The 9,868-nt window shown below is 37.8% G+C and overlaps 2 protein-coding genes across 2 annotated transcripts; both read right to left on the reverse strand.

Annotated features, from left to right (window-relative positions):
- Window positions 1-1,550: 1,550 nt before the first annotated feature.
- On the reverse strand, window positions 1,551-3,659 carry LOC137942689 (pentatricopeptide repeat-containing protein CRR2, chloroplastic). The gene has a single exon (XM_068788421.1). The coding sequence runs from the start codon at window positions 3,657-3,659 to the stop codon at window positions 1,662-1,664; it is 1,998 nt and encodes a 665-aa protein (XP_068644522.1). The 3' UTR covers window positions 1,551-1,661.
- Window positions 3,660-4,408: 749 nt separating this feature from the next.
- LOC137942220 (DNA-directed RNA polymerase II subunit RPB7) lies at window positions 4,409-6,717 on the reverse strand. The gene is made up of 6 exons (XM_068787927.1): window positions 6,466-6,717; window positions 6,194-6,359; window positions 6,047-6,097; window positions 5,769-5,834; window positions 5,221-5,289; window positions 4,409-4,726 (listed from the first exon to the last, which is right to left on the reverse strand). The coding sequence occupies exons 1-6, from the start codon at window positions 6,579-6,581 to the stop codon at window positions 4,661-4,663; spliced, it is 534 nt and encodes a 177-aa protein (XP_068644028.1). The 5' UTR covers window positions 6,582-6,717; the 3' UTR covers window positions 4,409-4,660.
- Window positions 6,718-9,868: the final 3,151 nt, after the last annotated feature.

Below are 9,868 nucleotides of genomic sequence, written 5' to 3' on the forward strand. Positions count from 1 at the left end.
TTAGTGCCAAGTTCACAATTTCAATTGCTACAAAACAAGATTGGTCTCTCTAACAAGTAGCCTATTTTGAGAGGGCATAATAAGGGATAAGCATAATCCCTTAGTTATCGAATAAAATCCCATTGGATTTATCTCATGTTGTATTTATCTTATCATATAAAATTTTTGTTCTTTATTCTAATTATATAAATACCATTGGATATGGGGTTCTTGATGACATGGGTCACTTTCTTTGAGTGATGAATTGAAGTTCAGTGCTTCTGATTGGGGTCTTCGGGTAAAGAGGAGACTGACTCTGGGCCACGATGGTAATCTTAGGCTTTATAGCTTGCATAAGTTGAATGGCTCGTGGTTGATTACATGGGCAGCTCTTCTACAGCCCTGTAATGTCCACGGGTTCTGTGGGAGAAACGGGATTTGTGTTCATAGCCAAATGCTCCGATGGTCCTGCCTTGTTGGTTTTGAGATGAGTGACTCCAGTGACTGGAGCAAAGGTTGCAACCGCAAGTCCAATGTAAGCAGGTATCTGCATGAAGTAGAATCCAGAGAGCTACCCCATACAGATTTCTATGGCTTCGATCTCGACTTCAAGCCAAAATTTTCGTTTGAAACTTGCAGAAACATCTGCTTAGTGCAACGCTTCTGCGATGCTTTTGGGTACACTCTCGATGGCTCAGGATGGCTCGGGATTCTGTTACATAAAAAGTGTTCTGTTCAACGAGTACAACTACCAAGCTTCCACGGTAGCATCTATCTAAAGTTACCCAGAAACGCTGAAAGCTCAGAGACAACTCTGTTTCATTTAAGGAAACCAAGCTGAAAGCCCGGAGAAGTCGTGGTAGGTTCATTCGAAATGTACTAGAGCAGCACAGAGAGAAAGTACGTTTACGTTTTTTTGGTTCCTTTCAGCCATAGGTGCCATAGAGATCATCTTCATTGAATGAGGTTCGATGCATCTTGTCGGGGAGCATGGGCTGCCACAATCGCTGGAAGATGATTATCAAGCAATATCTAATCGTTTCAGGAGTTTCATTTACGTCGAGCTGAAGAAAACAACGAAGAAGTTCGAGGAGGAGCCAGGAAGGGGTGGCTCTGGAATCGTCTATAATGGAGTTTAGGCAGATAAAAGAATTGCCGCAGTCAAGAAATTGGTTGATGCAACCCAAGGAGAAGGAAGAGTTTTGGATGGAAGTGAGCACTATAGGGAAAATATATCACATGAATTTAATCTTCCAAGGGCCTTGCTTATCTTCGCCATGAGTGTCTTGAATGGGTTATTCATTGCGATGTGAAACCTGAAAACATCCTCCTGGATGCTGAAATGGGTTCCATGAGCTTATGTTCCGAAAATCACTCCTCCAGACATGAAATGGGTTGAAGATGAATTTGGGGATCAGTCAAAATTATTAATATCCACATGAATATTAGCAAGTAGCACCATCTATTTCAAATATAAAGTTTAATGATCTCATTGATTATGAGTTACATTGTTTGACAAGAATTTACATTAATGAATAAAAGCAAAAATTTGTGTATAAATCAGGCTGCCATTTCCAGAGCTCTAAAATAAAAGCTTCTACATATGATAAAGTTACAAGTGTACATTTCTATACTTGATTTTTGCATGGGAAGCATCTTTATCAGCGAAAGAAACTCAAGTTCTACCAGTACTCACCACATGAACATAAACCATCTTTGAAATGATGAAAACGATTCACATCTCTAACAAGGATCTCTCTTCGCATGTACTTAGAAATGAACTTTGAGAAAGAGTGGCAATCTTTACATAATCTAAGGTTCTGGGTAATTCGAATGGGCTCTCCATTGTTTGTATTAATTAGTCCAAAAGCAAGTGCCAACTTTTCACTATGGCTCAGCAAAATTTGTTCCTTCTCATCTCTATTGAGGTCATACAGAACAACTTTGATGTCTGGAACATAACCTCTTTCCTTCATTTCATTTGATAACTCCACAAGCAGAGCATGAAGCTGTTCAATATGTGGATTAAACTCATCATCAGAAATGAAGGAATAAACCTTCCCTTTCAGTTCAATAAAACTGCAGCCTGGAATTTTGTATAGTCCACGAGCTTCCAAAAGGTTTTTTACTCTAGTGACATCTTCCCACATCTGAGCGCTCGCATAAATATCTGCTAGAAGTACATAATTGCCAGCATTAGTGGGCTCAAGCACAAAAAGGCGTTTGCTTGCTCTTTCTGCAAGATCCACATTGCCATGTATCCTACATGCACCAAGAAGTGAGCCCCATACTGTAGGGCCAGGCTCAATTCTCATCATCTCAACCATCTTTGCTGCTTCATCCAACTGACCAGCACGACCTAGCAGATCAACCATACAAGCATAATGTTCTGCAGAAGGAAAAGTTTTGTATATGTGGACCATATCATGGAACAATCTTTTCCCTTCTTCTACCAGCCCCACATGGCTACAAGCACATAGAACACTAACAAATGTTATGCGATTAGGAGAAACCCCTTTCTCCACCATTTCAGAGAAAACATCGATTGCTGTCTTACCATATCCATGAATTCCATAACCTGAAATCATTGAATTCCAAGAAACAGTATCCCTCTTACTCATCTGGCCAAACAAACGCTTTCCAAGCTCCAAACTTCCACATTTTGAATACATTGAAACTAGTGCATTTGGTACTGATAATGTTGAAGTAAGCCCCCTTCTGAGAACATAAGCATGAATTACTTTCCCTTGTCCAAGAGCTGCAAGCATACCACAAGCTTGAAGGACACTAACCATGGTAACTGCATTAGGAACAATGTCATTGGCTGATGTTATCATCTCGTGAAATAACTCTAGCGCTTCAAAAGGATAATGGTTCTTTGCATAACAAGCAATCATCGCACTCCACGAAACCACATTTCGCTCAGACATTCCATCAAAAACGCGACGAGCATAAGAAACAGCACCAAATTCCGCATACATATCGGCCAGAGTGGTGGCAATATGAATATGTGAAGCAAGCTCGTCTCTCAAAATGTGCCCATGAATTTCTTTACCAACTTGCAGAAGTGAAGTTACTGATGAGCGAGAAACACAACAGGCTTTAAGGACAAAGGTATAAGTGAAGCGGTCAGCACAAACCTTACTTTGCTTCATCTGTTGGTATAAGAGGAGGCCCTCATGTCCTTTGCCGGCTAATGCCAAAGCTCGAAGGATTGCGTTCCACACATAGATAGTTTTGTCACGCGTTTCTTCGAACACGCGAAGGGCGTCGTCGACGGAGTTGAAATGCGAGTACATATTGATAAGTTTGGTCGCAAGATAAGAGTCTTGATCGAGACCATTCATGGCAAGATGTTGGTGAACAACCTTAGCCAGGGCAAACGACTGGATTTGTGTACAAGCTAGGAGTATGTACTCGTAAGTCCGCTGTGTGGGGTTCGGTTCTTGGGAGAGGAGCTGAAGGGCTTTCTTGAGGTCTTTCCGTTTAGAGAGGGTCTGAATCAGATGGTTTTGATTATAAGGCTTGAAAGAGCACGTCAGAAGAATGTGGGTTTTAGCTGCGGAGGGAAGGGGAGGGCCGTTGGAAGAGATTGAAGACGAGATGTTTGAGAAAAGGCTTGCATGGGGTTTTTGAGACAAATGAGGATGAAGCAAAGTGGGTGAGCGGATGGTCCACATTGTCAGCAATGTTCGAAGTATGTTAGAAGTACCTTAAAAGCCCAATGTCGCAGAAGGATATTTTGGTGATTCCGTTTGAACCACATTGCGGCCATGTAAGCGAACGGATTTTTCTCAACCCGAAAATCAGAGAGGGGAGATATCTCCCGGTTCGAGTTGGAACGGGCCAGATCGAGAGCAAGACTTTGGAATGAGTCAGGGTGGGTGACACGTCTAGTATAAAAGACGGGCCAAATTTTGTTTACTATTTATTAAATAGAATAAAAATAAAAATAAAAATAATAGTCCTATAGGATTTATGTATTTAAAACACCTTGACCATATTTGATTTTAAAAAGGAAAAATGACCATTTATTTATAAAAAAATGTATGAATTTTACCCCCGTTTTATTTATATGCTCTCTATGTCCAAGATAAAATTGTCACTGTATTGTTCTTGTTAGAAGATATAATATGATGGATTGTCATTTTACACGAAAAGATTTATACACTATTTACAATTTTTTCACCCCTAACTCCAAATGGTGTATACGATCTTCCCATATAAAATGACTCTCTAACATATTCATATTTTCTAATAGTTCTTGTGGGTAGAGAAAGCCAAATTGTTACAGAAAGCATAAGATCAGCTCTATATTTTCATGGTGTTGGTCGATAAAAACATCGACCATGATGCATCTAAACCGAGACCTATGCCTCTACAAGATCCAGAGAAAGCAGCTTCGGAAATGTAAGATATACACCTGAGGTTCATTTTATGCAACAACAACAGATTAACCTGGAATCGTCCAGTCACAACATTGTATTTGTACAATACCAGAGCACAGTACTGATGCTCAGGAACCACTCTTAACTGAAGAACCTGTTGAAAATCTCATACAGCTTTACTTCCCAAGCAGCTGGCTGTTTGAAAGCTTGATTAAACAGGCCGCAGTTTTCTATAGACGCCACATAACCAAATAAAAGCATTCCACAATTTTAAAATGGTGAACTCTAGTCGTTTAAGCAGCTGCACCAGGATCATCAATTATACCCAAAAAGTCGTCCTTAATAGTACCAATGCAGAACTACATTGAAGGGGTAAAATGTTAGACATTTATAGAATAAAAGGTAGCAAATCCAAAAGCTGAGGATAACATGATAGATAGACTTTCTAAGCTACAGAAAACATGTAAAGCAAGAAGAATGCCAGATGCACAAACATATAAGCATCTTAAGCATCACATGAAAAATATAAGCATTTTGAGCATAACACGAAAAATATACTTTGAAAGCTATATGAAACAAGTATAGAAGACAACCAATATGCAAAACCCAGTTTCGAAGTTTAAGAACTTGCGAAGAAAATTGCCAAATTAAGAGCTTGTTCATTTTTAAATTGTTTGCAAGAAGAACGAAGGAACTTGTAAGCAGGTAATACATTTCAATGTTCGTAATAACCACAAGTAGCTAACTACAGTTGCGACCTTCAAAAGGAAAAGAATAATAAATGGAATCATTTTAAAGGGAATTCAAGTAGTCTCTGCCAAGAAAAACAGATAGAAAAGCAGTAAGAACTTACAATTTCTGTAGCATCAACACGAGTCCCAATTATTTTCAGCCGCACCTCACTGTCTTTTTGGATTTTTACCTGGAAATGATTATAAGATCAGCTCATGTATAAGAGTTCGCATATGCAGTTACTCCCACTGTGGAATCTTGTCATAAAAGATATTAATCCTTTATAAATAGTATGCACAGAAGCCATGTGCTTTCACTTTTTTTTTCCACCATTAAACTGAACCAGAAGCAGATCAAACAAAATCCTGATATCCGACAAGAAAAACAATAAAGATTCTGCATCTAAAATATGTCTGTAATATCACAGACTTTTCAATTTGGTAAGAAAATTAGAAAGCATCAAATTGATTTTTTTTTCTAAGAATGAAATGATTAATGTAAGCATCAAATGGATTTCAATCAAATGGTATTATAGTCCCCTGTCATTCTATCGTGGCCTTGCCCAGTAATGCAATCAGTGACCCACGGCAAAGAGCAACATAGAACACCTTTGTAATGTACAAACGCATAGACATAAACACTTGGAAGAAGTTAGAAACTAAAACTTACTGCCCCATCTGCAGTAGTGTAACTAGGCGTGTCCCCAGAATTGAACTCCATATCATCTGGTATGAGCTACAGAACAGAAGAAGAGGTAAAGATCATAATTATACGAATAGTCCAGTTGATATTGCCTATAGTTTACATGTAAAAAAAAAAAGAAAAAATCACACAAACTGACGGGTCATTCAAAATATTATACGGACCGCCTTACGCAAATAACATCTTAAACAATGGTCAAATCATTGGCCAATTGAAGATATAAACTGCTAAAAAATTACACTCACATGATTCGAAACAAATATCTGCACCGGCCCTGCCTCCGCGAAAAAACCCATCTGCCGAAAATTCGCTATTGTAAGTACTGCTCGACCATTCTACGCAAATAAACGAGATCCAAGGCAAAAATCGGTTACTGCTCAAAAGTACTACACCTTGTTAACCATGGTGACAACTGCTTCCAGAATCTCCCCCTTGAACGGCCTGAAAACGACACACTGATACTTCACTGGGAAGGTGACAAATCCCGTTCCGTCCCGAATGAGGCCTTTGCCGATGTTGTCGACCCCTGTAATCGCGACTACGAATCCATGTCGCCCGCTACAGACACAGAAAAGAAGACAAAAAGTGAAATTCCATAAGCCCTAGAGTCCTTCGATTTGAGAAACTAGGGTTTTTGGGAAATTAAAGTCTTGAATAAGCAAACCTGCAGGTGCCCTCGACATCCTTCATGAGCTTGGAGACGAGCTTCTCGCGAAGTCGGGGGCCGAAGTGGCGAGGGTGGAGCTGCATGTTCCTTTCCAGAACTATGTGGAAGAACATCTTTCGACTCCCCACTTCAACCCTCTCCTGTTTGAAGGCTGCCGGGAAGGTTTTTTATTGGAAGAGAACCAACCAGAAATCGCCCCCGTGTGTCCGGGGAGTCCGGATTCGCTGTGGAGCGGTAAAAGATCCTAATTTGCTCAGACCTTTATATGGACGACGACCAGAAGTTGGAAGGCACATGCAAATTTCGATCAATTTATGACGGGACGCAGCTGGACCTGAACCACCTTAGTGGGGAGGGGTGGCATCCAGCCGAGCCGAGCCCGAACCCGCTTATTAAAAAAAAAAAAAAATTTAAATGTTTTGAGCCGAGCTTCAAGCCAAATCTCACCTCGAGCCTAAAATTGTTATCGAACTCGAGCCCAATGAGTTCGAGCCGAGCTTCGAGCCGAGCTCGAGCCTCAACATATATTTAAAATTTTTCAAAAAATATATATCGAATAAAATGTATATGAAATTATGCATATATTTTACATAAAATTGGGTGTGACCTCTACATAAAATTGGGCATAACTTATATATAATATGTGTATAAGATTGGGCATAACCTCTACTTAAAATTGAGTATAATCTATATATATAATACTTGTATAAAATTCGGCATGACCTTTACTTAAAATTGGGCATAATCAATATACATAATATTGCATAAACACTTCATAAACACTCTATAAAATTCTTTATACATTCCATAAACACTCCATGAAATTGTTTATACACTCCATAAAATAGTCTAAGCACTTCATACATTGCATAACATTATAAATCAACTTCATACAATAATCAAACACAACAAAATTAAATGAAATATCATTACCAATTTACAATCACCCAAATAAAAACTATAAATCCTTTAAATAAAATCATATTACTATTAAAAACTTACTAGAAAATTACAAGAAATATTTTAAATTTTTCTTAGGAAAGTTAAATAGACCTCTTATTGCCTTTTCTAAGGAAATAAATAAAAATTAATAATTAATCTAATATATTATTATACTTATCGATAAATTTTTAATCACATAAAATGTCAAACACAAAATTGCTATGAAAATTGCCTCATGCTCAGTATTATATCATCAACTGTCAAATACTTATTCAAAATTTTTCTATATGGTTTTCTAACCCATCTTGGTAAGAAAATCTTACTTAGAAAATTATATGATTTTTTAAAAAGAATTTATAATTAAAAAAATATTTTGAAAAAACATGAGGCATTAATGGTCCCTATATTTCTACTAAAAATGTCTTTCCAACATTTATTGAAAAAACCACTAATAGTCTCTAGAAACGTATTTCTATTAAAATATCTTTTCAATTTCTTTAAGAGCCATGAGGAAGGGACAAAGAGTTTTTTTTCCTTGTTTATGATCTCTCACGTAGTGGTGGCTTTGAATAAATTATATATAAAAATTATGCATAAACTTTTAAAAAATATAATGATAGGGGAGGTTCAAGATTGAATTTCAGTAATGGATTAAAATGCACCAATATTAATATTTTTTACTCCAATTGTTGTCTAGCTTGTTTTGTAATTTTTGAATTAGTGCCCCTAGATGAAAATTTATATTATAGGAAAAACTAAAAATATTCCCAAAAAAACCTTTAAATAAAATCTTATTACTATTAGTGACTTATTAGAAAATTACAAGAAATATTTTAAAATTTTCTTAGGAAAGTTAAATGGACCTTTTATTGTCTCATCTAGGGAAATAAATAAAAATTAATAATCAATCTAATATATTATTATACTTATCGATAAATTTTTAATTAAATAAAATATCAAACACAAAATTGCAATGAAAATTGCTTCATGCTAAAAGTATTACAGCATCAACTGTTAAATATTTATTCAAAATTTTTTTATACAGTTTTCTACCCCATCTTGGTACGAAAATCTTACTTAGAAAATTATATGATTTTTAATAAAAAAATTCAATTAGAAAAATGTTTAAAAAAAATGAGACACTAATAGTTTATAGAAACTTATTTCTATAAAATTTAATTTTAATTTTTTCCAGAGGAAAAAGTTTTTTTTTTTTTTGTACTTTATGATTTCACACGTGCAAGATCATCTTCTCACGAAGGAGGGGGGAGATTATTTCTCCCCTAATTTCTCTTGTTTTGGTTTTCTGCCGAGACGACGCGGAGGGAACGGGGTTATGGCGCCAGGGAGGACCTATCGTCGGGGATGATGGCTGAGTCAGAGGCGACGGCGACAGAAGCAGCAGTGACGGAAGTGGCGGCGACGAAAATAGAGGCGACGAAGATGAGAGGAAGAAATCGAACGGACGACCACAGAGGCGGACGACGAGTAGCTGCGACGGCGGTAGAGACAGTCGGTGAACAGCTGCAACAACAGCCGATGGGAGGGGTCGGCGGTGACGAGGGGAGTAAAGATTCCCCCCCCCCCCCCCCCCCCCTCGCTCTTGATCTCGCTCGCAATCCCGATACCGATTCGACTCACTTCGAGCCGGCTCGCGAGCCGACAAACCGAACTTGGCTTCGGTCGAGCTCGGCTTGTTAAGGTAAACGAGCCGATTTCAGTGCTCGAGCTCGATAGATAACGAATCGAACCGAGCCGAACTCGAGCCACTTGCGAGCCGGCTCGATTCGAAGCCACCCCTATGGACGACCACATACGAGGTCACTATTGTGCTTATACAACACATAGGACGAGGGACCACTTTGATTGGGTATTTGGGCCTTGATCCCATGAACTTGAACACTTCTTGGTTTCAATTCTTTTGATCTTAGGAATTTGCCAGACTTTTGAGTGAGATATGCAATTCTTATGGAGTGGAAGCAATTATACAAAACTTATTTGATGTGTTGAAGAACATGTATAGAAGAGTCTTACACGACTCTCACAACAAGAAGTCTCTTAGAGTCATAATTAATATAGTGGGAGTATCATCGGAGGACGTCTCATAGAAGAGTCTTAGTTAAAAGGTGTTTTAGTTATGTTAGTCTTCTATTTATATTCAGTTATTCAACTATTTATGAATTTATCTTTTAGTGTTTAACTTTAAGTGTGGATAGAATTGTGACACATAGTGTATGCTTGGTATAACTTTTCCATGTGTGTCAAACAAATTGTATCGAATTTCTAGGTATCAACAAAAATATGAATACACATGGATGGCCATAGTGGAAGCCCAAAATCCTAATATGAACCAAATGTGTCAAGATACATATTGGGTTGTTTATTGGGTCACTAAAGGGTATGGGCTAAAAGGGTCCAAAGAAAAAAAAAAAACTAAAAAAATTAATTGATTTCATTT

The sequence above is a fragment of the Aristolochia californica genome, unplaced genomic scaffold, assembly GCF_029961685.1.
Source record: "Aristolochia californica isolate CCGP_79_NKW_82.1479 unplaced genomic scaffold, dmAriCali1.0.hap1 SCAF_10, whole genome shotgun sequence".
NCBI classification, from domain to species: domain Eukaryota; kingdom Viridiplantae; phylum Streptophyta; class Magnoliopsida; order Piperales; family Aristolochiaceae; genus Aristolochia; species Aristolochia californica.

Excerpts from the sequence above, each read along its gene's own strand:
- LOC137942689 (XM_068788421.1), bottom strand. The coding sequence starts at position 3,659 with ATGTGGACCATCCGCTCACCCACTTTGCTTCATCCTCATTTGTCTCAA.
- LOC137942220 (XM_068787927.1), bottom strand. The coding sequence starts at position 6,581 with ATGTTCTTCCACATAGTTCTGGAAAGGAACATGCAGCTCCACCCTCGC. Across the intron at positions 5,835-6,046 it reads AGATATTTGTTTCGAATCAT|CTCATACCAGATGATATGGA; the intron begins GTGAGTGTAATT and ends TCTGTTCTGTAG. Across the intron at positions 5,290-5,768 it reads ACACTACTGCAGATGGGGCA|GTAAAAATCCAAAAAGACAG; the intron begins GTAAGTTTTAGT and ends AATCATTTCCAG.